This window comes from Aureobasidium namibiae (genome assembly GCF_000721765.1).
Source record: "Aureobasidium namibiae CBS 147.97 unplaced genomic scaffold scaffold_16, whole genome shotgun sequence".
Lineage (NCBI taxonomy): Eukaryota > Fungi > Ascomycota > Dothideomycetes > Dothideales > Saccotheciaceae > Aureobasidium > Aureobasidium namibiae.
In genome coordinates, this window is record NW_013581193.1 from 442,341 (window position 1) to 470,099 (window position 27,759).

Here is a 27,759-nt window from a genome sequence, read left to right on the forward strand (position 1 = left end):
AAAATGCCAGCCATGGACCTTGACCGTACCGACATGGCCGACACGACTGAGGAGATCTCTCCCAGACGCACCTTCACCATGAGCCCACCAGGCACCGCAGCTGAACCCTTGTCAGCCATTCTCAAGAGCGACCTGATGAAGAACAAGAGAAAGAAGAAGAAGAAGGGCGGCATGGCTCCTGCTGCTCCCGCTCAAAATGTCGTTCGAGGTTTCGAGACACCCATAACCTCTGGGGGAGAAGAGTCGGACGTTTCGGCATGTCCATCACCACTTATGACGCCGCGTGTGCGCGGTATGAACGGAGCAGCCAACAGCCCCAGACTGAGTGCTTCGAGTGGCTCGGGCATCAGTGCTCTTAAGATGCAGCTGGACGCCCTCAACATCAGCCGTCCTCCTTCTGCGCCCTCCATGACACGCGAGAACAGCACCACTTCCAATTTCGACAGCACTCCAACCATGTCCTCGGCCGCTAGCGACGTCGATGCAAAGGACTTGGAAACATACCAGATCGACCTCGAGCACGACTTTGCCAGCGCAGACGCCTGTTCGACACCTAGACATGCCTTCCCCGTCGAAGGTGGCCTCCGTACTGAGTCTGTTTTGCGCAAGATGTCGTCCGACGACTTTGAACCTCTCAAGTGCTTGGGCAAGGGAGCTTTTGGTACGGTTCATCTGGTCAAACAGCGTACCACTGGTCGCCTGTTCGCTCAGAAGCAGTTTCGCAAGGCTTCCTTGACTGTTCACAAGCGTCTCATCGAGCAAACTCGTACCGAGCGCAGCATCTTGGAGAGTGTCAATCGCCATCCCTTCGTCGTCAAGCTCTTCTACGCTTTCCAGGACCACGAAAGACTCTATCTGATCCTGGAGTATGCTCAAGGTGGTGAGCTTTTCACCCACCTGGCAATGGAGCGCATGTTTTCCGAAGAGGTTGCCTCATTCTACATGGCCGAGATGGTTCTTGCTCTTGAGCATCTACACCGCAATGTCCGCGTTGTATACCGTGATCTGAAGCCAGAGAATTGTCTACTCGACTCGGATGGTCATCTGCTTCTTACCGACTTTGGTCTGTCCAAGGTTGCTCTCGAAGATGACTCGTGCAGCTCATTCCTAGGCACTGTCGAATACATGGCACCTGAGGTCGTTCAAGGCACTGCATACGGATTTGCTGTTGACTGGTGGTCGCTCGGTGCCATCGGTTTCGACTTACTGACAGGTTCACCTCCTTTCGGCGGCAACAACAACGCGAAGATTCAGCAGAACATCCTCAAGCAGAAGTTGCAGATGCCCTATTTCCTTGGCCCCGACTCGAAAGATCTGCTCACTCGTCTCTTGCGTAAGGAAACCAACAAGCGTCTCGGAGCAAACATGCCCAAGGATCTTGACATTATCAAGAAGCACCGTTTCTTCCGCAAGATTGACTGGAAGAAGCTCGCAAAACGCGAACTGGAACCTCCTATTCGACCTCTAATCACCGACCCGGAACTGGCTGAGAACTTCTCCAAGGAGTTTACAGACCTACCAATGTCTCCAGCGGATGAAAGAAAGTCGACCATCATGCAGGATTCTACCATGACTGGTATGGAGATTGCATCGAGTACAAAGGAGCTCGAGTTTGGATCCAACCCGTTTGGTGGCTTCAGTTTTGTTGCTAGTCAAAGTCTGCTCGACAAGGTTGAGTTCATGTGAATATTGTCCAGCGACGCGATGCGTGCCAGACAGAGAAGTGCAAATCACAAGATGAAGTTTGAGGCAATGTTTTTGTGTACATCAATAAAGATTGGTAGTCACACAGCGACCAAGCCAAGGAATCACAGAGATAGAGGTTGCTGCAATACATTGATCCATACGGTTGATTTGCTTGTTTGCTGCTGTGTCACTATGCCCCTGATCATGGGATGAAGAATACACGGGCCGAGTGTCATTGCCAGTGATACCCCGCGTCAGTCTACCAATATGCTTCAATGCTGTCCAACATCACCCTTCATGTCAAGATGATCCGACTCGTTATGTATGCACACGCAACATGCACACGCGGTGTACGTGTGAGCAGCGACTATTGTTCTCTCGGAAATCGGCATCTCTGTAGTCCCCCGTGCTGTAGATAACGGGATTGATCGATGAAAGAGCGATACGAAGCCCTTTGGACCACATGAAGTGCGCAAAGGACGAACGGCTCCAGTGGCTCCAGCGACTCAAAGTCTGAGAAGGTTTGCTCCTCGGCAGGGAATCTGAAACCATCGATGATCATGAGCCACATTTCGTGTGCAACGCATCCTCGGAGGTTAACACAAATGTTTAAATGACCTTTGAAGAGGAACGTGCCTTTCTCTAGCATCGTCCTAATGTCACATACGTGTGTAGATACCAGAAACGAGATTGAAAATGGAATGGCTGCCTTCTAGTCTAGCGGTTTCTGATTTGGTTGTCGAAGCCAACCATGAGATGAGATTGGGAGGTTCACACCTCCTAGTGTGTCAGAATCGCATATGGTACAATTCCCTTGGCCAGACTGATGGACTTGCACGTCGATCTGAACGTGAAGAGGCGGTGTGATTTCGTCCAAGGCACATGTTCTCTGGCCATCAGCTGAAGATCTAACGCTGCAATGCAAGCGCGTGAGCTTGATGATCACGAACATGCTTCGTTCGACTTGCAGCGGTAGTGTATCTGCCTGCTGTTTGATACTGCACATCAAGAGTTTTGGGCGAATTTTCGAGATGCACATGATCCATCGAAATTTGGATAAGCTTATAATTGGCTTGGATCAATCGGAGAGAGCAGGCGCTGCCTGCTTGATGCCGCACGGAATGAGTGTTGAAGTAATCATCAACATTGGCTCTTTCCCTCGCAATGTTGATCAGGCGAAGCTTTTTGATCAAGTGTCAACTTCGCGGCTTCAACTCAAGACCTCGATCACAGCGAAATTTATTCATCAGACTCAGCCGCCGCCATCATTATTCTTGCTCTGGATCTTCCCTTTCCAAACCTCACCCAAGACTCACATCGTCTGTATACCCCATCTCAGATCGATATGCGTCTGTACAGGATTCTTGTCGGCGCTATCGTGGTCTTCACGTCGTCAGCAAACTCACGCTTCCCGCCCGTTGCCCGAATTGAAAATCACACCCATACTATCTCGCAAAAGAGGGCCCAAGCAATCAAAGAGGCTTTTGAGTTTGCTTGGTATGGTTACCAAACATTCGCGTTTCCTAACGATGAACTACATCCAATCAACAACTCGTTCTCCGACTCGAGAAATGGCTGGGGTGCTACTGCTGTTGATGCTCTGAGTACTGCTATCTTGATGGAGTCACAAGACGTGGTGACTACAATCCTGAAGTACATTCCCAGCATCAACTTCAACGTCAGCAAAGGCAATCAACCTGTCAGCTTGTTCGAGACAACCATTCGCTATCTAGGCGGCATGCTTTCGGGCGTCGACCTATTGACTGGTCCCTACCAGCATTTGACAGAATCGCCAGACGATGTTACTGCTTTGAAACTCCAGGCTCTTAGTCTGGCTAACAAGATGAAGTTTGCATTCGACACGCCAACAGGCATTCCTGCCAACAACCTCAACTTCAAGGGTGAAAATTATGATCCTTTCCAACCGACCGGACTTGCTGTCGCTGGTACTTTGATTCTCGAATGGACTCGCCTGTCAGATATGGTTCATGTGCCCGACTTCGCGAACCTGACTCAGCACGCCGAGAACTACCTTCTCCTACCTACATACAAGAACGCAACGATACAACCACTGCTCGGTCTTCGCGGCACAAGCATCGACCTTAGTACGGGAGATTTCCTCGATACAAAAGGTGGCTGGGGTGGAGGTGACGACTCATACTACGAATACCTGATCAAGATGTTCGTTTATGATCCCGCACACTTCTCGGATTACAAGGACGAATGGCTCCAAGCCGTGAAATCTTCAGCCACTAGCGAGATATCCTCACATCCCTACTCAAGGCCCGATCTGACTTTCCTGACCAACTGGAATGGGCAAGATGCTATTCTAAGGTCAAGTCACCTCGCTTGCTTCGCTGGCGGTAATTGGATTCTTGGCGGACTGGTGTTGGGAAACCAAACTCTCATCGAATTGGGCCAGAACCTCACAGACAGCTGTGCCGAAATTTATACTGCTACTATCACGGGTATTGGCCCTGAGACTTGGAGTTGGGAGGATGAGGAGTTCTTCGACGGAGATGAATTCGAAGAAGATAGATCCACCAAGGAGAACGGCTTCATCATCACGGATCCCATGTACGATCTACGACCCGAAGTCCTTGAGTCGCTTTACTACGCCTACCGTGCCACAGGTGACAAGAAGTACCAAGACTGGTCTTGGAATACGTTCAAAGCTATCAACACCACCTGTCGTACTGGATCTGGCTACTCGGCAATCTCGAATGTCAATGTCACGCACGGAGGGAACTTCTCCAACTTCCAAGAGAGTTTTATGTTTGCCGAGACATTCAAGTATGCTTGGTTGATCCAGGCCGAGGACTCCAAGGTGCATGTTGCGAAGATGGGAGAAGAGCAGACTTGGGTGTTCAACACTGAGGCTCATCCCTTGAAGGTTCGTTCTCAACAGGCTCAGCAGTGAATGTGAAGGTTGCGTGAATGCGAGGAGGACATGGGGGATGGAGACCATATGTTGTGGTAGCTTGAGAAGGCTGGATAACAATTGCTATCAAGTCTTTCGTTTCTTTTCACTTGCATGCATGATAACGTGTAGGACATGTCGCGCTTTCAGTGGTCCAATGATGTGATTTTGTTCACCCTGTAATTTGTATCACATAGCTGATTCAGAAAGAGAGATCGACTGTTTCCGCAATAAAATGTTTCTCACTCTCCGATCGCGCATACCAAAATGCACAACCGAGTTCTCTCCCCGCGTCCTCGTTCCGACTCTCGTCGTTTCGAACCCCAAAATCTCCACGACCGCAGCCTCGAAAATCGCACAACATACCTGCAGAAACGCGCCATTTTCCCCTCTACATTCCTATCTCTTCACAGAAGATCAAAAAGCCTCGCGTCGACCACGAAAAAGCAAAAAGGTGTCGACGCCTAAGAGATTCGAACTCTTGCTCCCGAAGGAAATGCCTTAGCAGGGCATCGCGTTAACCACTCCGCCAAAGCGCCTTTCATTCCGAAGATGGAAAATCCCGAGATTGGTTGGATCTCGTTGGATGGAAGGAAGGCAAAAATCTGCAACTATAATGCAATTTTGGGGCTTGGCGAGAAAGAGTATTTTTGTGCACTGCAGACTCGGGGCTATATTGAGTATTGTATTGTTCATCTGGTTAATGGAAAAACGTATGGTAAAGTCTCACACGAAGAGGGAGCGAGCGACTAGTAAGGCGTATTACGAGCAAGGTATAATCGTCGGTTGTGGCTTTCAAATAGTGAATCCAATCTTGGTAGTCTTGCCTGCGCCGACAGTTGCAACATTCTCTCCACAGCTGTCCTTGACAGGCTATAGACATTGCCAAGCAATAATACAGTACAAGTACCGGTATGAATCGTAAGGAATGACTGGGAGTTATAAACAATTCGATCTTCCTGTAGCAGCTGAAGCGGTCGCACGGGCCGACCATAACAGAGGTCGAAAGAGACTATATACTTTGAATGAAGTAGCCCTAGTTGTGTACAAGCTTGGTCCAAGCCATCCCTCTTATAGGGCATGATATAGCTAGCTGACTCGTGGATCGTGTGCTTATTGTCCAGCCTCGTTGCCGCTGTTTCAAGGGGCGCCGGTATTGTTGAAGCTTCTGCTTTTGTCGGAGCGAGCGAGCATCCATGCATGGCTTTTGGCCTCAGAGCAGCAAGCTCCTTTGGTGACAAGGACGCGACGAACGATAATACAACCCGAGCTGCGAGCGATTTTTAGTCATTTAGACTTGCATACGATCTCGTAACAGCGACCACCTTAGGTCGAAAAGCCGGGTCTCGGCCACGACAGTCGCGGCCACCCAAAGGTGTGTAACCACAACAGCGGCACAGTCGCCTCACGATTATATGTCAAAGTCCAGCGTCAAGCTCTCCAAAAGAAAAAGAAAAACAAAAAAACAAGGCTCACAGCGATATCTCCATGGTATCCATAGACATGCCTTTCGTGAATCGTGGCTTCTTCTTCATCCTGACGATCGTCTCCCACCTCAGCCTTACCCCAGGTCTAGCAGCTAGTCATCTTGTCTTGTTCGCTGTGGTTCACTCGACTGAGCACAAGGTCTCGACGCATGTTGTAAAACCGTTGATGAGTGATCAGGACTAATCATATGCAGGCGCGTCGACAGGGTCTTCGGAGGCGGGCTCACGGTCCGCCTGTCGGCCCGCAGATTGTTGTCGTGGTCGTTCCTCCAAGCGCCACCAGGTGTGCAACCTTCTTCCAAACTTCACATTGATGTTCGATCCAGTCGACGGCATACACTCTTGTGTCGTAGACCGTGTGTACAAGATGTCTCTTCTGCCATCGACGAGTCGGCGAGGTAACGTAACGCTGGTACAAGTATGGTGTCGTTGACGCTCCCCCACGAGCGTCTAGACCGCGTCTTTGTCCCAGGGCGACCATAGTGTTGCGTATATGTATGTCCTTGTATGTGCTTATATCTTCTTGCTTTTGCTCTTCTCTTCTACATGGAACCGTACTTGATCTGGAGAACAGTACATGCATCGGGTATATGCTTCCGAATGACAGGGCCAACAGTCCAGTTACCGAGATCCACCAAGTGCTGGACGAAGGGCGCTGAGAGGGTCAATCTAGCGTTGGCATCGTAGCACATGGCATCTTGGTCGCTGCCAGGCCAGTTGCAATCGAGGGTTGTCGCAGCCTCAGAGTACCAATACAATGGCTGGCATTGTAGGTCGACGCGCTGAATGACGGTGTCTCTCAATCTCGGCCAGATCTGGAAATCGATATATACAGGGTGTGGGACGAACATCTGGTAGGGTGTTGGTCTGTACCAGTCTGGAACGGCGAGATAGGTTGCTGGCGTCGGGTGAATCATCCACCGCATCAGAAGCCAATGAAGCCACATGACGGCCATGCGACACGATAGCGTCGGTATGCCAAAGCTATTGGCATGTCTTGCGGTCCACTGAGAGAGAAACGAAGACCTCTGGTAGGCAGCCTCGTTCACGAGGGCTTCGATGTCTGGAAGGAGACCGAACACACGATCTGGAGCAACACCCGAGCTGATGAGCCTTTTCGCCTCGTTGATGAAGTCAACATACACGGCAGACATCATGTCGAGATCATCGTTGAGGTACGTCGACGTGACTGCCCATGCAGGGGCTGTCAGGTCCACACCAAGGATCTGAGGGTTCAGAGGCTGCGACAAGGGCGCGGCCCCGACTGGACTGAACAAATTCGACGATATCGTGACACTGTCGCCACCAAAACGAGCCTTGTTGGTTACTTCTCGTCGAGCTCTGTGCCCATCGAAGGCGTTTGCATGCCCATCTGGCGCGCTCGAGCTTGGGCCTGAACTCGATTCTGGTCTGGACGAGGCCAGTGTGGGATCGATCCATAGCTTTTTTTGGTTGCTTCTGAGGTAGGTCAGGTCCGGAGCATTGCCATCGAGATTTGGCGGCGACTCTTGGTTGGGACTCCTCATGTTCGAATATGACTCGTCTCTGAACAAGAGGTGCTGAGAGTCAACTTGGACAAACAAGGATAGAGCCCACGGAGAATCCGAGTTCTGTCGCGATGCACTTGCTTCTCGATTGACCCCATCGACCAAGCCAGGGCTGCTGATGCTAACACTGACACTTCGCTCCTTCGGCGATGACTCGTACAGGGAGGTGTTGGTGAGCAGAGATGGACCTGCTGGATTATGAGCAAGTCCAATGCCAAACGTCGACACACTTTGAAGTGTCGGCATCGCTCTGTTTGAATGTCAGCTAAAACTTGCGGATCCTACAACGACACATTTGAAACATACTGCTCCGTTCCCTGTTCGGATTCGCCCATGTCTGAGAGGCCGTCGGCCATATCGGCGCCAAGGATTCCGTTGACGGTATCTCCAAGCCTGAGCTGAGCGAGGACTGCACTGGCTTCATTGTCGGTGCTATACCTCAATTTGTTGACAAACAACTCAAGATTCCGCACTCTCACCGACAACGACGAGACCTTTTGTTTCAGGTCTTCGGTTCGTGTCGCGCCTTCAACGACATCATACATGCAAGACAACCCTCGGGTCTGGCACGCTGAACACGATGGGCGTTCGCCATTGCACTGTAGTTGACACCTATCAGTAAGTGCTGCAAAACAAAAGCAAATCTGTTGGGCGAGAGACGGGTTGGTAATTACCTTGCGCTTCCGTTTGCGACAGTCAACACAGGCGACGGCGGTCAACTTTCTGGGCACAGCCTGCTGGCCACCAGACTGACCGGGTGTTTGTCCATCGACAACGATAGCTTTGCCACGTTGCTTATCCCTGTCCTGAGGCATTGGATGGTGATGGTACAACATGGACTATCCAGGAGAAACCGAACGCTTGCTTTGAGACCCGGCTTTCTGCCACGGAGTTGGCCCCGCGACACGTATATCTTGCTGAATGTGTCAGAGCTTGGCTTTTGAAGCGTCAGCGACGCGACATTCGAGGCCTGAGAAGACGCCTGGAGAGTGGTCGTTACGAAATAGAGCCTCTCGAGATGTTTAGGGAAGGATTTAAGCGTACTGCGACAAATGAATCGAGCTGGGAGGGCTGAAACTCGGGTATGTATACAACAACATGTGTTTTGGCAAGAACAACTCAAGGAAGGAGAACAACGGACATGGAAGGGTAGAAGGTCCATCGAGAGTAGGCGCGGAGAACCGTACGAATAGCTAGGGCCCATTGTAAAAACATCGACAATCCTTCAGAGAAGGCGAACTCGGGTCTGACGATACCTAGGTCATGGCGTATCTGCACAGGGGTAGACGAACAGGTTACATGGCAGGCACGAACGAGAAGAGAGTCGTCTGGAACCACATCGCGTAGATTTTGGCCAAGCAGGCAGGCAAGATGGTGAAGGCGTCGGGAGGATATCCGTATCTCATCGGAAGCCCTACCTGCTCCCCGTCGATCGCTTCAGTCTCATTATCATCCAAGCGCCTGCTGCGAACCCAAGAAGGTGGATTCATGCATACGACCTCGCTCGGGATCCGAGAGTAATCATTGTGAACCGTCGGCGAGTATCCAGCGGTTTGTCAACAATATCCGTGGATACTCGCTCGACTTCAGCTATTACATGGCGAGAGAAGAGCAACAGTCCACTTTTCGTGAGCGCTGGGCATGAACAGTCTGGCTAGCAGATGTTAAAGGGAGCTGAGGCTTGCAACTAGACTGGAAGAAGCTCTCTAAGTGCACATTGGAGAGTCTGGATGGGTTGAGATGACACACATCGAGGTTTGAGAATTGGATGACCTCGGTCCGGTCCAAAGTCGCAAAGTCTTTCTGCGAACAGGCGAGCGGAGGGCTCTTGCGATGGCATTGGATCTTGCATTTGGATCTGGATGGCTGCGTGTTGTCACGGGTATCTGTTTGTATGAACCAATGTTTCCGTATACGACCTCCATTAATCTAAACACGCCCGCAAAAACGTGTTTCCCAACATACAAAGTGGAAATTAATGCGCGTCGCATGTTGCTCTCGTAAAGTGATTCGTTAGCAAGCAGGTCAGATCAAGGACATTCTCGGAGTCCGCGCCTTCTCCGCGCTCATGACATGACCTCATCGTCACATGAATTTATATTTTCGACTTCCGTCCGAACCCTTTCTTCTCAATAACATAACAACTACCGTGACCATATGTCAGCTGGTGACTTCAGAACGATGGTGCAGCAGTATGCCCACGAAGAGCCGGATGTCTCTGCGACCGCTGTCACGCCAACGCGCGTTTTGCGGCCACGAGCACGCCCGTCATCAGTGGCGATAGACACGCAGCGAGTCGACCATAGTAATCACCCCGCCGAGGAAACAAAGCCTTCATCCACAGCGAGATCGTCCAAGAAGCGCAAAGCGCCAAGCAAGTATGCGCATCCATCCAAGTACCAACACCTTAGCCCTCTTACCGACATCCTCGCTCCAAATCTGATTGCCATTTTCGTTGGCACCAACCCTGGCATACGTACTGCCGCTCAAGGACATGCCTACGCGCATCCTTCCAATCAATTCTGGAAACTGCTTCACTCGAGCGGCTGCACTGATGAACGACTACGCCCGGAGCAAGATTCCGAATTGCCTGCCCGTTACCTCCTTGGCAATACTAATATTGTAGAGCGACCCACCAGAGACGCTGCCGAACTCAGCAAGGCTGAGATGACTGATGGTGCTCCCGTTCTGCATGAAAAGTGCCGTACATGGCGTCCGGAATGTGTTTGCATCGTCGGTAAGGGCATCTGGGAGGCCATCTTCCGTCATCATCATGGGAAGAACCCCAGTAAAGCCGAGTTTCATTGGGGCTGGCAGGATGAGAACGAAAATATGGGCCGTATTGCTGCTGTTGGAGAAGACGGTTATCAGGGTGCGAGGGTCTTCGTCACGACTAGTACGAGTGGCCTTGCCGCCAGTCTGAAGCCTGCTGAGAAGGAAGCTATCTGGAAACCATTTGGGGAATGGTGCAAGGAGAGAAGAGCCTCCCGAAACTGGCCACCGTCTGAATCTGAGGGTCAAATGCCAATCTGATCAGAAATTTCATGTCTGGCAGACAATTCGCAGCCCGCACGTGCTTCGCTGTATACCTATGGCCAATCAAACGTCCTGACAACCATTCGGGTACTTCTATCTGCTTTTCGATAGCGTCGTTCGCGGCCAAGTTTTCCACTCGACCATGGCGGATATATCTTTTGCGGGCCAATCATATGACTTCGGACTTGACTCCCGAGCTCGCCAGAAGACCGCCTAGCCGCGCGGTCTACAGGCAGGCCCTAGACTCTCATACACGCTTACACGGCACGAATTTGAAGTCGAACCTCGGACTTCATTCCGTACGTATGACGAGTATGACACGAGTTCGGAGACGGCTGCCTCACCGTCGCGGTATATGTATGCCGGACAACTCAAAAGCTTCACCCGATGTCCACACTAATCCTCGATTCTACCCCGTTCGACGCTTCCCATTCGTACCGTGGCAGTGAGGAACGTTTTTTGAGACCACTATGCCATATATACACGCTCGTGGGTCATAACATGTTGCTGGAGCGAGACGATAATTCGGTCAGCTATCAGATCATGTCAGCAGCTGCTTTCTGGTGACCAAGGATGACATACACAAGCGCCGTTTTGCCGCCTTCCCGGTGTATTTACTGTTTCTCCGTGGCACGAGCAATCGTAAAGGGGTCTGTTACGGTCGCAATCTAATGGCCAACTTTTGTTGGCATGACTGCAACTTATGGCATGCTCATGTCTTGTGTCTTTGAGGACCATCTCTGTATCATGAACTTCTTGGTATGCGTCTTGTACAGGCTTCTTGCGCTGAGCGCTGTCGACATGGCTCTCTCTTATGGAGTCACAGCACAGGTGTCGAAGCGCAACTGAGAACAGGCTTCGCTCCCGGTTCAGTCATCAAGACAGACAGGGCACAGATGTCAAACGACTGTGACAGACGACCCTGATTTACTCCATGAACCAATCTGATGGACATGGACTTGTGGAAAGCAATCTCATCTCTGACACCGATACATCATTCACAGACAGGGGAGCAACGATTCAGTCCCAGCATTTAGCATCTGGCAGAATTACGAGGGTAGTCGTCGCACCCACGATCACATGTAGGGAAACAAGATCCAGATGTCCATGGAGTACGACTTACAGCAAGCCGTGGTGATGATTCGCAAGTCATCAACGCCTGTGGACGTCGCTGACTGCAGTCCAACTACCATGACCTGCAAAGGTAACCAAATCCCTGCCTCTGACACTTTGTCCACTCAAAACAGGAAGCAACGACCCAATCGCCGGCGCTACGGACCAGCCTCGTACTCTACTGGACCCTCTTTGTACCGGCTGCAGAAAGAGAAGACACAATCTTTGATCACAAGTCCCAACAACGGTCTGGTGTCGCTGCCATATGAAACAAGAAGCAAGAAACAGCATCGCCTGCTCCATGCGCCCGCCGCCCTGTCCGGCTCCTATGCATGTCCAATCACCACTATTCACACTCGTGATCTGGCTCAAGATGTGCTGGATCAAAGGTGCAAAAACACAGACAGAGGACCATACACACGAGTGAAAATACACGTACACACAAACAGAGTTCTACAACACACCAAAGACGAAAACATACTCCATTTCTCCGCCTGCTGCATATCGATCAACTGCAATCTGCAATGGTAACCTCCGGCAACGTTCCAGAGTCATCGTTACAAGATATCAAGAGACGACTGCGATCGCTGCTTCCTCCAACTCTACGCGGCCCGCCCCAAGATACGCTCGACCACTCTCATTTGCACTCTTTGGCTCAGGATACGCTAGATCAAAAGACAGTCTCTGCACACACAAAACAAATGGCTCGACTTGTGATACTTGGCCCACAATTCGTTCAACCTATGTGCCGTCCGGAAAGAGCAAGCGAGCGAGCGACCTTCACGACAGGAGCCATCGACCAGTTCCTGTCCTCGCAGTCCTCGGCAACACTCTTGCATCATTGCCTCGAGAAGCAAGAAACATTGTCGCATCGCATCGCTGCAATACAAAGCGATGAACATCATCGATCGCTCCTTCCCTGATCACATCGACTCGAAGACACGCTCAACCGGATACGCACACACGCGCACAGAAGCAGATATTCGTGCAAACGCAAATGAAGACATATGCACACAACCAAAGATCCACAATGTACAAAAGACAGAGTATGGACAGCTCAGACACAAGACTGTCATATCCCTAGTGTCCATCCGGTCGAGCAAGGACAAGCAAAAGGCTTCCAACACGGCTAAGCTCAACAAAAAAACACAGGAGCTAAGCATGGAAACAGAAGAAGACAGGTCCCATACGCTCAAAAGAAAAGATCCCCCAACACACCACAAAATACAGAGTTGAGAAGACCTGTCACGTCGCTATCTCAGTGCCGTCGGGTCGACGAGAAGAGTAAGTATGCTCGTCCTGCACGCCATGTGTCAGAGCAAAAGCAGCAACAGCATGAAACCAATTCGACTCCAAGTGAAGTCTAGAATGACACAATAGAGACCAAATTCTGAACAAAAAGGGCAGCAAAGACACAACGAAAACGCCTCGAGGTTGGAATGTAGGAACAAAAACAAGACATTGTGTCAAACAAAGATGGTGTTAAATAGTAGCGAACAGAACAACCCTTGGAAGTAAGCGGCGACAGAATATCGCAAAACATAAGATTTGCTATATTGGATTCATTACATTCTTTTTGAACGGACCAAACTCGCTGTCACTTATAGTATCTCTCTCATATATATACGTATCTCAAACAAGACTTTTGGGCCGATAAACCTTCTATGCGCGGTGGGTAGATGTAGCAACCTTCTTGCTCTCGGGCTTTCCAGTCGACACAGCCTTCTTGGTACTGCTGACCTTCTTGGTGCTGCTACTCTTCCTGGAGCTGCTACTCTTTTTGGAGCTGCTGGCCTTCTTTGTGGATTGAGGCTTAGGTGCAGGCTTCTTGGAGCTGGACTTGGGCTTTGTGGTGGTCTTGAGTGTTGAAGCGGGTGCCTTGGCGGAAGCCGATGCGTTTTTGGAGGAGACTTTGGAGGACACTGAGACCTTCTTTGATGACACGGAAGCTCTGATGGATGACACTTTGGATGAGACGGATGCCTTTTTGGACGAGACCTTGCTTGAAACCGAGGGCTTTTGGGGGCCCTTGGATGAGACAGAGGGTTTGTGCGAGACTGAAGCCTTGGTGGAAGAGGTCTTCACCGAGACCTTGAAAGATGAAGAGACCTTCTTGGAGGAGACCTTGGCTGAGACAGAACTCTTCTTGGATGAGACCGATGCCTTGATAGAAGACACCTTGGACGAAATTGATGCCTTCTTGGAGGAGACGGAGGGCTTAGGGCCGACTTTGGTAGAGACCGATACGGCTGAGCTGTGGCTCGTTGCAACACCAGAAGATTTGGCCGAAGAGCTGATGATTGAAGCAGCCATCGAGGGGCTGAGGGTCGATGATGCAGTCATGGTGTTGTTCATGGCAACCCTGTCTTGGATTAGTGTGATTTCTTTCTCTCGGGATGAGAGCAACGTACATGGGTGCATTGATGGGTTTACCAGCAGCCTTCATCTGTGCCCTAGCCAGGGCCTGGCCCTGGCCGGAACCAGGCATGGCAGCATAATCATCGGTTTTGGGTGCAGCGTGTGCCAGGACGGCAAGAATGGGGAGAAGAAGAGTGGCAGCGTGCATGTTTATGGAGTACTACTGGTAGGAGGTTGACGTGAGAACAAGAGTGATGATTGGCAGATAGCAGTACGGAAAGCGAGAGGAGAGGATGTGGATATCTCGATGCAGAGAAAGCAGACGAAAGACTCTTATACCATTACTGTTATGGAAGCCGAGTAGGAGAGAAGTAGAAGTGTCTCAAGCGGGAACTATGATATATCGAAAGTTGAACGGTCGTAACGGATTCGGCATTGCTAGAGGCACGGGGTAGTTCGGTATCAATGACAAGAACAACAAAGAAGACAAGCAGGCTGACATCTCCTTGACGGCAAGTGTTTGATGCAGGTGATGCTCGAACCACTGATGGAGGAATGACAAAATATTGAGGACGAAGACGGAACACAGTGAGTTATGCGTAGGCAGACGACAAGCAATAGTTGGACAGGCTGAGGATTAGCATCGGGTGAGCAACGGTCAGCGGTTTCTCGTTCAAATCATGGAGAGTGGTAATGCCGAAGAAGGGTTCCAGAACACCGAGAACGAACACCGAGCCATCTTTTTACATGAATGCAAATCGTCTGAGTGATGCATACGATTGACAGATCAACAAGCGAAGCATGCAGTAGTACGAGGATGGCGGCAGCGACTGGGCAGAACATGTCCTGAAGAGCAAGCGACCAAACAAGGCGACGTTCACGTCGATGGTGCATCCAATGCATGTTGTCAAAAAGGCGCGAAGCAGAGAGAGGCGCTCAATATCGGGAAAAAGAACGAGTCATGGAGGCCCAAGAGTCATGGTGAGCACCGAAAGGGGTCAAAGCACCAATACCACTGGTATGTCACCGACAAATCCCTCACTCACAGTGACTGGCAGCGAGATCGGCTTGACACATGGTTGGGAGGATAAGCAAATGATTCAGCGATGGATACGTGTGAGAAACAGACGGGCAGAAGCATTGGAGGAGCAGCGGAGGGAGCGGAGCGGAGAGGTGACGCGAAAGCTGCAATGATGCTGCCAAGACATTAAACTCTCCCAAGTTTGGAGCTGTCAGTCGCATGCGACAAGCAGAAACATCTCACTCATCATCAACCTCTCACAATGGCCCTCCAACCCACCCCCGATCAGAAGATCGACCGACAGACGACAACGCCCTTCCTCCTGCGCCTATACTACCGGTCCAATGGCTTCCACTCGCCCAACGAGTTCTCGACTGTGCCGCCGCCCTCGTCGTTGCAGCAGTCGAGTCTGCAGATCTACACCTGGCCCTCGTGCACCCTGGCAGAATTGACCTCTCTTCTCACTACCGCCCTGCCGAGTTTACTTCCCTCACCGTCCGTTGGCACTCGTATTGGCTACCGCCTAGTCTTCCCCGATACCCGCAGTGTTCCTCCCTCAGGCGCCTCAGACGCGCCAGGACGATGGTTATCAAAAGAGCTCGGTAGTGTCATTCTCGGACAAGGTGACGACTATGATCAAGAGAGTGACCCCGCTGCTCTTGGACGCGTCCATGGCGACGCCCAAAAGACGCTGGCAGACGCCCGCTTCGTCATTGGCGACTACATTTCGTGCGCCGTCTTCCCTCCCTTGGCCGATGGCTCCGTCGCTCCTCTGCCTCCTGCTACGTCTGCCATCAGAGGTACCTCTGGTCGAGCCGGTCCACCGCCGCGTGGCAACAACGGCCGTCCACTTGCATCCGAGAGAGGTCAATTTCCCGGAGATCGAGCCTTTGGCCAACAACGTGTTCCTCACGGCGAGTGGAGACGCGGCGAGAGGGTCCCCGAATACGCTCGCTCGGGTAGAGGTGGAGGCGGCGCCGAGCGTGAACGCGGCGGAGGAAGAAACAGACCTTACTGAAACATGCCACAAGATACCGAATCCATCCACACCTCCGCCCTCGGCATCAAACCCAGCTCCTAGCATACTCGGTCTTGCTTGACTCGAAACAATGTGCTCGAGCCCATGTCTCACGGTATGCTGCAGTAACACGCCCAACACGCAGCAATTGCGGAGCTCGACCTATGACCAACCTGCACGCTGAGACAAGGCTTGTGTCGACCACACAGACGGTCGCAGCGCACACCTGACGGCTTTCTATGCTCTTCAACGGTAGATCAACTCAGCGCGACAGACTTCCCACCTTTGAGTCTACTGAACCATCTCTCGTCTACAATAGACCTTTTTATCAAAGACTCATCATACAGCATGACGCGCCCGATGGCGCATCTAGAACAGCAGTATAAACGATCCCATAGAAGTACAATACACACTGCACACTCTTCAATGATCATATCATGATACTTCATGAACTACAGTCCACCCAGCCCAATCAAGCACTCTTGGTGTTGTTCTCATTCTCCACCAAAAAGTAGTTTGCAGCAACAGGCTTGCCAACCTGTGCCTCCAACGCCGCCACCGAGAAATTCATCCTCGCAAACGAGTCGCTGGCATTCGCATACGCAGCCGCCTTGCTCAAATCAGGCTTCCAGCCCTCGGGCTGCTCAAACAAATACAACACATAGTTATGCGGCTCGTCTCCCAACGGCGGCATGGGACCTTGATACTCTGCAATCGGCGCCGAAAAGTTCTGAAGGGTCTGTCGGGGAGGGATGGCGTGAACATTGTATTCGAACCAGTGCAGGCGTGTCGTGCGGTTTGGACCGATGCCGGGCACCAAAGAAGCAAAGTCTGTGGTGTTGGGGAGGGCGAAGAAAGGTAGGTTTAAATCGACCAAGGTGAAGAGGTAGGTCTTGTCGTTGTGGCCACCGGGCGGTTTGTGTTTTTTGAGGTTGCGGTTGTTGAGTTTTGGGTGGGGGGCGTAGAGGGTTGGTTGTGCTGCATCGGCGACTGTGGTTGTGAGGTATCAGTCATTGATTTGATTATGTAGATGGGAGTGGTAGAGAAGAGCTTACCGGCTTGATCGATCAGTTCGCCGGGTTGCACGATGTTCTTCTCAAACGCAAGACCCAGGGTGTTAGGCACTTGAGGTTCAGAACCTGGAGGCGTAGCTGCAGCGGCAAACTGAACACCAGCGGCAACAATGCCGAGGAAAACTTGAGATGGCTTCATAATCTGTTCGTGATGTTCGAGAGACAGAGATGGGTCTCAGAAAGGAACCGCGATGGCTTCCAGAAGGCCCGTTATATCTGAACAGCATCATGCTGATCGACGGCTCGGCAAGGCAAGCTGGTCATCAAAGAGTCAAGAGTCTGGATCTTGTGATCTTCCATCCACGTTGTTGATGAGCATGGATTTATTGGAATGTGTCATTGCACTATCTTCAGAGTCTAGCGATTTTTGCATCCATGAGCATCTACATTATTGCTTTATCAATCTGTTATTACTCTGCCTGCATCTTTTGTGATATCATCAATCGATCAAAGGTGGCTGCTGGTGTATTGCACCCGCTGCATTTGCCAGCTGACGCAAACGGTCAAGCTGCTACGATCAGTAAAGACCAAGACTTGCCATCATTTATCGAGTGGTTGCGGTTGGCAGGCATGTCCATGCATCCCTGTCCATGCACCAATGTATGCGATCGATATGCATGCAATCATCGGGGACTTGACATACATGACGCGATGTGAGACATCGGCTCGGTGTTACGATATGTCCGATCTTCTCACCGTGTCGGTCACCCTGTTCTGGCTCTTTGAATTCGACGACAGCCACGATCAATGGTGGCCAGACGATGATGACTTGGCTGGTGACTTTTTTGGTAGCTTTTGTAGTATCTGAAGTGTACTTTTGTCTCGCAGTCGCATCATATGGGCTGCCAATTGAGGTAAATCAACTTTGACCATTAACGCATAAAGCTCCACCAAGAGTAAAGCAGCAGATCCAATGTCTCGTACAGCACCAACCGCCCTCGGATAACAACTTGCTGCTGTGAAAATGATATTGTCAGAGGTCTGAACACGACTAACGGTATCCTGATGATAGCAGTAAGAGAATGACGAGTTTAGAACTCAGAATCTTGAGACACGGATGCACAATTATCATCGGCCCAGTTGCTTGCCGACGTCGTTTTGTGCTCACAGCGGCAGAAGATAGAGCCGAGCGATATGACAGTAATTCGGACCGCGGCGTACATTATCCAAACAATAAGAAGGAAATGACAAAGGTGACAAGATCATGAGAAGCGTGATCTGGAGGACATTTGTATTTACAAGTCCAATGAGGCCCAATTACCCAAAGTGTGATGATAAAGAGGTATGTACAAGAATGGTAGGTCGCTAAAAAAACAACGGCAGTAATAGACAAAGACCTGAAGATCTCAGGGATCACAAGGGGCTATACTTGTGCGAGTAACCACTCTCCCCCTTCTTCCACCTAGGCAGGACACGCTCGCCCTTTCTAAAGCGTCTGACAGCCCAGAAGCCTACCAGCACGCCAAAGATGCCTCCAAGTGGGAGCAACACACTCCACACACTTGTTGCGATTGCCGTTGTATCTTCAGTTGCAACAGCGGATGTTCCGAGAATATTGCCCTCCTCATCGGAGGCTACCACACGATACTGGATTCCTGAGCTTTCGTCAGGCAGTAGGAAAGAGGTTTCGAAAGCCACCTTGTCGGCTACATCCACATCGGTGAATTCGGCGTCGGCCGAGGAATCGGCGGATTGCAACGTCCATGTTGCGACTTCTGTGGCGCCGCTCCAGGATGCGTATAGTTTTCCTGCTTGTGTTTTTGCCCTTGGGGGCTCAATAGGCGCACCCACCCAGTCGGCCTTGAGCGAGCGGTAGGAAGTTACGCGCCCGTAGTGTGAGATGTATTGTGCGCCGTAGTGAGCTTCGCAGATCAACGTGCCGTCCATGTCGAATTCGGAGAAAACTGGCGAGTGTCCCCAACCCACGAAAACAGTATTTGTGGCAGGAAGGACTTGGACGGAGCCCTGGGATGCAGCGCGAGTGTGTCTGTCAGAGATGTATTTATGTATGAGTTTTGCGGTGTTGTCGGTGGTGTTGATTTGGATCATGCGTGCGGTGGAGTAGGAAGCGTCGAGGTGGAGAGGACCAGCATCGCTGTTGTCGAAAAGGGTGAGAGTGCCCTGATCCTGATCCAGCCAGCGACCGTCGTGCTGCCAGCTGAAAGTCGTGGCATCACCATCTGAGATATCCTTGAATATGTTTTGCTTTCCTCCAAGAGTCCAGACAACATCGCCAGTGGTGCCATTGACCTTGATTAGCGAATTGAGGTGACGGGATGAGATGAGGTAGTCGCCGTTGTCGTCCTTTTCAACGCTGTTGATATGGAACCAGTCGTAGGGAATCGACTCCCAGTATCCGGCCAGCGGGTGGGTGTAGAACGAGTCCATGATGGAGAAGTAGTCCAGCGCATTCCACTCAAACAGCAGCTTGCCAGTCTCGATGTCAATCTCTTGGAACAAGTTGTTGTTGATCCAGCCATCCACCGGCCTTCGCATAGCAGTCATGTCGGTTTGTGTTACGTTGTAGACAGTGATGAGTGCCGAGCCATCTTTCGTTACGGTGAATTCGTGGAGGTCGCCCTTGAGGCCTTTACCGACGGCAGACACTTGATATCTTTCTTGGTACGAAGAGTCGAGCTGCGAGACGTGTCAGTGAATGTCGACGATAGGCAATTGGATGTGCTCACCATGTAGTAGTTTCCATAGCCAAAGCTCGATCCTCGGAGACCAGCCCAGAAGGTTAGGTATTTCTCACCCTTGTACTCCTGGACTTTCAAGTTCATGGCCTGTCCGTATTGGTCTGTCTGCCACACAAGGTTTCCTCTCGCATCTAGGATCATAGGGCCAGGGTGTTCGACTGATTTGCCCTGGGGAGAGATAAAGATAAATCCATTGTCGCACTTGTCGTCCCATTTTACTTGTTGCAAGTCTGGTGAAGTCAAGTTGTGTGAAACATAGATCCTCTGCGGGTAACCACCATAGACGGCGAGATCAAAGAATGTTGACTCCAGCGAGGGGAAGATCCAGCCGACGACGGGGAGCACGAATTGGTGGACTGCTAGTAATGCCACGAGGAGACCAGCCACAGCAGCTAACAGCAGACCGACCAAGCGCAGGTGCTTGATGAGTTGATGCAACATGTTTCCAAGAGAGCGACGGGAGGGGAGGGGCTAGAGTCGACAAGACTCCGCTGGAGGGAGTTCTGAAGAATGTTTGGAAAGAAAGAAGGAGGTTATTTGCTTTGGTTCATTCGACAAAGCAATATTCCGCAACAAACAACCCCGTGCACACCAAAGCACAGCCCTGGTACATTGGGGAAAGTAGATCTTATACATTCGTAAACGTAGCGACTGCCAAGTTGGCGGCGCTCTTCAGGGCTCGCTCGGCGGGCGACTGGCCTCATGGCCCAGCGTGTCGCCGTATCATCTGTTGCGAAATTGTGGGTTTTCCATGGGCGAAGGCTGGCGGCAGATAACATTGAGTTTGACACACAACGCCTCAAAAGACTCGTGCTCCGCATGTGGCTGCCGTACGCATGACTCTGCTTGGCTTTTTGATCCTTCGGCCGCCAACCTTGAGTTTGCGAAATCGACCACCTCAAGTGCTTGCGAGTTGCAACACCGCCGAGACGTCGCTGACGTGTGTTTCGAGATCTGAAGCACCTTGTCTGCGACGCTCATCAAGGAGCCCGTATCCAGCGTGTCTCAGGTTCTCGGCCCACCATCTCCATACGCTCCTCAAAAAGGTGGATATCGAAATTTCGGCAAGAGCTACCCCAAGCCGTCTGCCAAGGACCGCCTCCACGTCGTTGAGGTTGGACACCTGGAGTTGGACGACTTGGCTCTCCCTCTTCCGTCCAAGAGATCCAATCTCATCTTCAGGGTTCGGTAGCGATCAAGTTCTGCCACCAATCGAACATGTTTCCAGGCCACCGATTGCAACCCTCGAAGGATTTATTAAATGCAGGTCTATCATGGCTGCATCCCGATATCTTCACAAGCGGGAAGGAGAGCGTCCGCATGTGCAGCATTTCGATGCGGACAAGTCCGTCAATGACGCGCGCGCGGTTGGCACCAGTGAGGCTGTGTAAAAATCTCATCGAACAAAAAACCTCCCAAAGTTCGTTGAAACCGATCAGAGGGCGGACCTCCGACCCGCCGTGTTGGTCGCGGAGGACTTCCCACCTCCGTCACCGAGGCGTCTCTCTGCCACTTCTTGCCTGTATGAGAGTTTCGTTATCAGATTTATGCCAAGCCGCGCGCGACAGGAGACCCCTCAGCTCAGGAGACTCTTCGCTCCGAGATTGTTCAATGTTGTCGTTGTCGCTTCATCTCTCCAACGTTTCGCTTTCGCGACTGTGTCTGTTTGCGTCGAAGGCCGACCTCCTGCAGGCGGCGAGGTCTCGAAAGTGGTGATGGTCCAGAAGCCCAGTGCGTTAGGGGCGCGGCGGGCGCATTGTTGTCGCTGCTGTTGCGGTCCTTTTTCTCCTCAAAAAGGAATCGATTCCAGAAGCAGCAAAGAATCCGAGGTCCAAAACAAGTTCCTGGAGAAAGCGTCCCTGCTAGGCGTAGGAATACGGAGTAAAGCGTATTGGTTTTCGACTTCAAAAAGGCTTTGGGAGTTCTCAGACATTTGAGTGGAGAGTCGCTTATGCTGCTGCCTTCAAACTTGAGGCTAATTAGAGCTCGTATTGACAGAATTTCGAATCCTTCAGCGCGAGCGAACGTCGACTTTTGCTTGAGGATTTCAGCCATTGGAGATATTGTGCGTAGAGTCCTTGTGCTGTGCTGTTGGTGAGTCTGGAAACCCGTCGATGGGCTTCTGATGGTCTTGAATGGTTTCGCCGTTCTTCACCATTCGCGAGAAATTCCTCTTTGGTGCAAACCACACTCCCAAATCGCACACACGAAACATTAGACGGTCACCGCGGGCTCCGATGTCAAAGGATCAATCATTGCACATTGTATACTGTTGAAATATCCACTGGACTTTAATGTTCAGTCACATTGACCGCCCGAGTCATCATCACGCCCTTGCCTGAATACGGCGGCACCCAGGTCCTCGCAGTCTCGTACATATGCTGCTCGACCAGCGAGCCTTGACTGCTTGCTCTGTACAAGGTACGGTTATCATCACTGCCGAACTCATCCATCTCAATCCTCGGGCTCGTGGCAATGACAGTGTGCGTTCTCGAAGCGGCATTGTCAAACACCTGGAAACCCTTTTGATCTTCGAAGCTCGCGCGCGGTCGTGTGGCGCGCTGAGATCGACTTGTATGTCTTTTGCTGTTGCTCGCTATGCTGTGTTTGCTCCTCCCGTAGCCTGTGTGAAAAAAAGACGGCAGTGTCTTCTCCACCATACTCTTGAACAATGGTCGTAGAGCGGAGAGTGACGCTGCGGTAATCGCTAGACCAGGTTCGACGACGGAAAGTAGACCCGCGTCGATCGCATGCTTGAAGAACCCGCTGCCGACTGAAAGCCCACCGAGATAGGCAATGCGGATGATGGAAGCGATGCTGCCGAGACAGCCCATGCTCAAGAGGAAGCCAGCCGATATCTTTGCTTGACGTGGCATGTGGCTGTTCCAGAGAATGATGACGGGGAGGGTTGCAAAGACCACATCGCAAGCAGCATTCGAGACGCCAGATATGTAGACCAACGGCATTATCCCTTCGTTTGAGATGCACTTTCCTTTGAAAGCGTTCATGAGCAGATCGGGCGGGTTCCCACATCGAAAGGTGACGAGAAAAATGAAGACGATGCTGTAAAGTGTGTAGATTCCCGTCGAGATGTAGATGAGGCGTCGTTGCCATTGTACGACTACGATCCGGAGGAAGAAGATTGCCAGACTGATCTTGAAGAGAATGGTCGTGAGGATGTAGAGAGCGTTGTATATGACGACATACTATAACAAGTCAGGATGGAGAGTACTAGTCATGGTTTGTTATACACATACCTCCAATGCCTCTGTTAACACTACCCATATCTCTTCCAAGTTTACCGTCATGTAGGCTGATTCTACCTCTGGGCTGCGGCAGTACCTGGCCAGAACCAACAAGCAGGCGCAGAACGAAGAGAATGCGATCTGCATGCTGTCAGCTCAGGTTATGACACGATGTCTTCAAAGCCTACCGATGCCATGAGGAGTATCAAATCGTCCCATCCGAATGCCCTGATCATAAAGCAACGGACATACACACGGGTAGCAACTGATACCCAAACCAGTACAAGAAAGGTAACGCCAAATCCAGTCATGAGGTGTGCCTTTGGTTGTAGCTCCAGCACATTGGGCAGGAGTGATACATCGAAAGTGTCTGTCATGGCGCTATCCACATCCAGCGACAGACGCAGAACAGAGGTTAGGGGAGATGGTGTAGTGACGGGATCGAGCAGGTATATACTTACCAGATTCCAGGTCTATGGGTCCGCCATGCCGAAGCCACTCGCAATATTGTATGAGGGACACTAGCGAATACTGGCGGACATGAGCGAATGGGATGCTGAACTCTCACGATGGCGAGGACCGAGCGGCGGCTAAGGTGCATCACGAACATCGCTACCATGCAATGGTAATTGTTCAGCTACCGGGGTTCTCTTCCTGAGTGTGGAGAAGACGAGGCTCGTATGTATCGCACCGGTGCTCGGTTCGCAGCATGGACTTTCTGCATTGCGTAAGGGCACAAGATATATTATACTACATACAGTATCGATCGCAATGCCGAAGCAGATCTGAGCCACAAAAAGAGCATGGCGGCTCAAAAAGGCAGGAAAATTTCTGGAGAGATGAAACAGACCAGGTCGGACGGCAGTAGATTTCATGTGCCGAGAAGATAGATCCGGAGGTGTGAAGTTCCTGGTGTTCGAAAAGACTCGTCCTCTGACAGCGGTTCGCACAGGTGTTCAACGGCTCGCTGAACTAGGGTTCGATAGAAGTCGTGGAAGACGCCACCAGAACGATGAGACGAGCACACACGAACTTTGTACAGCAGAATATGTAATGGTGGTAGTTAGCACTTTGCTTGTTCAGCTGAATTCAAATACTATGTCAGCTGTTCGGGAAAGCCCTGCTGCTTAGATTAGATGAGGGGACGGCAAGAAGTTTGTGATAAGCGAAGGCGAGGCAGACCTGCATGGCGAAGTCTGGTACAGGCTATGTGTGCCGCACTGGCGTACTCGCAGTATGCATAGCTGTCGATACTTACGGTGAACGGGTTCGTGGACGATGGACATGAATAAGGGCATAGATTTGTGACGGAGCGGTGTAATGTAGCGTGACCTATCAAGGCGTGGTGGTATTGGGATGAAACCCAGACGAGGAGGACGACGGACCGGCAGGTGATCAGTCCTCGTCTGCTTCAAGTAAGATGTTCAACATGGGTAAAAGTCTTGTCTCTGCCTTTTCTTCGTCAATCGAAGAGATCTTGGTCAACACCCATGGGACAGCAATCTCCCAGTAAGCCTCTTCGACGGCAGAAGCAGTAAGGAGCAGAGCATGAGGGCTCAGGGCAGCTGCAAGCTCGACACGCGAGCAGTGGAAGAATTGGTGGAAGGCGATCTCGAGCACTTGGCGGCTGTCGGGTGTTTCAGAAGCGACGCTGATCCCGAGCCTCGGCATTGACGGCAACTTCGCGCAAACGTCTGAGAGAAAGCGAAAGCGAGCGATCATGTAGTTGAAGACACAACACCCTCGGAGATTGACTGCATGGCCTACTCTGCAAAACACTGTGTTTCGAGTGCAATGAAATGAATTGCTCTCACCGACCGGAGCGGACTGTGCCTGAGTCAGTTGAATCACACATGGGTCCGAGGCCATGATATAGAAAGCTCCTTCGGCTGCGATCAATCTCTATTCCTGTCGCTCAGTCGACTAGCCATGCGTCGCATGCATGAACCGTTACAGATCACGACCTCTGGAGAGAAGAAATACGACAGGTAAGGTGATGGAGTGATGAATTTGCAAGCAGCTACTGCAATGCAAACGAGCAACCAACTGCGAGTTGCCGCCATGTGCAGACGACTCAAGAAAATGTCAAACGAAAAACCACCAACACTCGACGAAGGTCCTGGAAGTTTTGCGTCGCCTGTCAACTGAGCTGTTTCCGTCGGATCGAGAACAAACGGAGCCTCGAAACATCACTTCATAGCAACAGCAGCAAGCTCTCTCAACTCTGATTGTACACGGTCTTTGTTTACGTACTCGCATGCACCATGCCTACTAGATACGACACGACGCCGCCCTGGGGCAAGAAACGCAAGCGTGAGCCCTCAATCTCTGACAGCTCGACGAACCGATCAACTTCTCCTCCACTAGTGGAAGAAGAAGACACCAAAGGCCTTCAGACCGTGAGCCATGATACTCGCCGACGACCAACTCCTTGGGCAAAGTACAGTGATCCTCTTAGTCCGACTTCACTGCCTCCCCCGGCGGAAATGAATCCAGCTGGCGCCGGCGACGACGACGATGACGACTTGCAACAAGCAGCTAAAGACATGTTTGACTGGACTCAGTCAGACCGCCCCGCCGAAGACTCGCTCGCTCACATGGAACGCATCGTCAACCTCTGTCAGCATGAAGCATCATGGTCCGGTGACAAGAGGTGGAACAAAGTTGTAGCAGCCTACGAATCTTGCGGAGCTACACCAGACGCTGTCCATGATCTGAAAGATGCCCGCGAGCCCTTTTGGTCCCAGTCTCGCGTCAAGCATGCCTCTGCCAGTTTGGCCACACCCAAAGCTCTGGCCGACTCAATCCGCACGATGCTCGCTGAGAGCGAGAGACTGCACGGCCATTACCTCGACAGAGAGGTCAAGCATCAATTGATCAAGGCTGTCGAGCGGGTATTTCCTCGCACTCGACCCAAGATCCTGGTACTGGAAGACAGCCCAAAGCAACATACCTCCAAATCTGCAAGACAGAATCAAGTGTCCGTTGCGCCTGTCGCCCAGATGACCAAGATTGTTCACCCTTCGCCTCAATACATCGTCCCAACTGCTCCCAAGCAAGCTCCGTCGGCACCATCAGACTCCTCAAGACCTCCAGGCTGGGCACTGGGCTCAATAAAAGATCCCAAGCCACGAGCTGACAGTCTCGCCGATGCACTGAACTCTAGAAAGTCTTCTGCCGCTACCCTGATAATATCGAGTCCGCCGCAATCTTCTCTCGAGTCGCCAGCACTGAATACCGACTCTTCCGAACTCGTCAGGCCCAAACGTCCGAGTCATTTCGCCCCTGCAGCTACTGAGTCCTTCAGGAATCGCGACCAGCACACCGTTCCGCTGGCTTCTTCGAAACCGGCCATACTCCCAATTCAGTTCAAGATCGCCGCTGGCTCGAATGAGGCTCCTCCGAAACGTCCTCGATTAGAGATCGATGTTGACCTCCCTCGTAAACACCCCGACGACCTCTTTTCAACCCCGTCATCGCCTGAACGCCGCAGATCATCAGCTCTCGCCACCAAGATCCAGCCCCCAACCGGTCCGCGTAGTCTGCCCCGGTTCCTGGCTAAGATTGTCCCTAAGGAACCTCTCGAAGACAGAGCAAAGCAAAAGCAAGAGATCCTCCAAGCTTGTGATTATAACAAGATTCCTGTTCAAGACGCCACTTCCTGCCCTGCCGATCATCGCACATGGATACTTCATTTCCAGGATTCAAGAGACTTGCAATCCTCTCTTGGAAAGATGGTCTGCTTGCGCGACATCAGCACACCCCTGCTCACATATGCGCCCAACCAGTCTTTCCAGGTCTTTGGCATTGCCGAGAAACCTTCTTTTCTTACGCCGCAAGTTGAAACAGACATCATCAAGACGATTGCTCGCACACTACACCCTGCAAAGTTTATCATGCACAGGCAAAAGAGTCAGCAAAGAAAAGCCAGATGCACTCAGAAATGGATAGTGGTTTTTGAGGAGCCCGTGGACCGTGAAAACTTCACTCTGGACATGAAGGTGGATGGGCGCCACGAGCTGTTCGACTTCTTCGGACTGGACTGCTCGGAAGAGGTCAGGCAGTGCTGGGTCTGCTCAGAGAGTGGCCATGTTGCCCCCTCTTGTATACATTGTACGGAGTGGGTCAGGCCTGCGTACAGCGATAGCCATTAACTTTGGAGGACGCCGCAGCTAAAGTGAGCTTACCGGGGGGTTAATAGATAATCCACAAAGCTTTCGCTATACACAGCACGATAACGAAAATCAAAACCACCCTCAAGCAATAAGAAGACCTATTGAGGCTTATCAATTGAGAAATTGAACAAGAGGATGTATGTCCAGATTCTTATTCCACGTAACTGAAAAAGTTGAAACGCCATCTCTGACCTGTGGTTTTTGTAGCCATTGGAAATGTTCTTTATCCTCCCAAAGTATGATGCTTAACGACAAACATACAGACACTAGCACTCATGTTCTGGTGTTGCTCAGGGCTGTGCAACTCTAGAGGTCTATTGTGGATAGTTGAGGTATGCAACATCGTCTACCCAGGTCAAGTATGGCACTGACGACTGCACC

The 27,759-nt window shown here is 51.3% G+C and overlaps 11 protein-coding genes across 11 annotated transcripts; 6 read left to right on the forward strand and 5 right to left on the reverse strand.

Moving 5' to 3' along the window:
• Positions 1-171: 171 nt before the first annotated feature.
• Positions 172-1,686, forward strand: M436DRAFT_53860 (serine/threonine protein kinase-like protein; the record flags this gene model as incomplete). The annotated part of the gene is made up of 1 exon (XM_013569157.1): positions 172-1,686. One exon carries the CDS (start codon positions 172-174, stop codon positions 1,684-1,686), a length of 1,515 nt encoding a protein of 504 aa, XP_013424611.1.
• Positions 1,687-3,031: 1,345 nt separating this feature from the next.
• M436DRAFT_84579 (mannosyl-oligosaccharide 1,2-alpha-mannosidase precursor) lies at positions 3,032-4,606 on the forward strand (the record flags this gene model as incomplete). The annotated part of the gene is made up of 1 exon (XM_013569268.1): positions 3,032-4,606. One exon carries the CDS (start codon positions 3,032-3,034, stop codon positions 4,604-4,606), a length of 1,575 nt encoding a protein of 524 aa, XP_013424722.1.
• A 2,029-nt stretch (positions 4,607-6,635) lies between these two features.
• M436DRAFT_53867 (uncharacterized protein) lies at positions 6,636-8,476 on the reverse strand (the record flags this gene model as incomplete). The annotated part of the gene is made up of 3 exons (XM_013569159.1): positions 6,636-7,890; positions 7,947-8,239; positions 8,315-8,476. 3 exons carry the CDS (start codon positions 8,474-8,476, stop codon positions 6,636-6,638), a joined length of 1,710 nt encoding a protein of 569 aa, XP_013424613.1.
• A 1,345-nt stretch (positions 8,477-9,821) lies between these two features.
• Positions 9,822-10,673, forward strand: M436DRAFT_53615 (DNA glycosylase; the record flags this gene model as incomplete). The annotated part of the gene is made up of 1 exon (XM_013569108.1): positions 9,822-10,673. The coding sequence occupies one exon, from the start codon at positions 9,822-9,824 to the stop codon at positions 10,671-10,673; it is 852 nt and encodes a 283-aa protein (XP_013424562.1).
• Positions 10,674-11,366: 693 nt separating this feature from the next.
• Positions 11,367-12,712, forward strand: M436DRAFT_66397 (uncharacterized protein; the record flags this gene model as incomplete). The annotated part of the gene is made up of 4 exons (XM_013569203.1): positions 11,367-11,435; positions 11,593-11,733; positions 11,763-12,178; positions 12,259-12,712. 4 exons carry the CDS (start codon positions 11,367-11,369, stop codon positions 12,710-12,712), a joined length of 1,080 nt encoding a protein of 359 aa, XP_013424657.1.
• Positions 12,713-13,451: 739 nt separating this feature from the next.
• M436DRAFT_66398 (uncharacterized protein) lies at positions 13,452-14,355 on the reverse strand (the record flags this gene model as incomplete). Its single annotated transcript, XM_013569204.1, has 2 exons — positions 13,452-14,151; positions 14,201-14,355. 2 exons carry the CDS (start codon positions 14,353-14,355, stop codon positions 13,452-13,454), a joined length of 855 nt encoding a protein of 284 aa, XP_013424658.1.
• A 1,099-nt stretch (positions 14,356-15,454) lies between these two features.
• On the forward strand, positions 15,455-16,168 carry M436DRAFT_13471 (uncharacterized protein; the record flags this gene model as incomplete). Its single annotated transcript, XM_013569042.1, has 1 exon — positions 15,455-16,168. A coding segment is annotated over one exon (714 nt), but the record flags the coding sequence as incomplete, so codon positions are not given.
• Positions 16,169-16,658: 490 nt separating this feature from the next.
• On the reverse strand, positions 16,659-17,398 carry M436DRAFT_53727 (uncharacterized protein; the record flags this gene model as incomplete). The annotated part of the gene is made up of 2 exons (XM_013569131.1): positions 16,659-17,176; positions 17,242-17,398. 2 exons carry the CDS (start codon positions 17,396-17,398, stop codon positions 16,659-16,661), a joined length of 675 nt encoding a protein of 224 aa, XP_013424585.1.
• A 1,214-nt stretch (positions 17,399-18,612) lies between these two features.
• Positions 18,613-20,399, reverse strand: M436DRAFT_75322 (uncharacterized protein; the record flags this gene model as incomplete). The annotated part of the gene is made up of 2 exons (XM_013569269.1): positions 18,613-19,896; positions 19,947-20,399. The coding sequence occupies 2 exons, from the start codon at positions 20,397-20,399 to the stop codon at positions 18,613-18,615; spliced, it is 1,737 nt and encodes a 578-aa protein (XP_013424723.1).
• A 2,222-nt stretch (positions 20,400-22,621) lies between these two features.
• M436DRAFT_9767 (uncharacterized protein) lies at positions 22,622-23,580 on the reverse strand (the record flags this gene model as incomplete). Its single annotated transcript, XM_013569036.1, has 3 exons — positions 22,622-23,164; positions 23,216-23,344; positions 23,392-23,580. Coding segments are annotated over 3 exons (861 nt in total), but the record flags the coding sequence as incomplete, so codon positions are not given.
• Positions 23,581-25,467: 1,887 nt separating this feature from the next.
• On the forward strand, positions 25,468-27,357 carry M436DRAFT_53485 (uncharacterized protein; the record flags this gene model as incomplete). Its single annotated transcript, XM_013569086.1, has 1 exon — positions 25,468-27,357. One exon carries the CDS (start codon positions 25,468-25,470, stop codon positions 27,355-27,357), a length of 1,890 nt encoding a protein of 629 aa, XP_013424540.1.
• Positions 27,358-27,759: the final 402 nt, after the last annotated feature.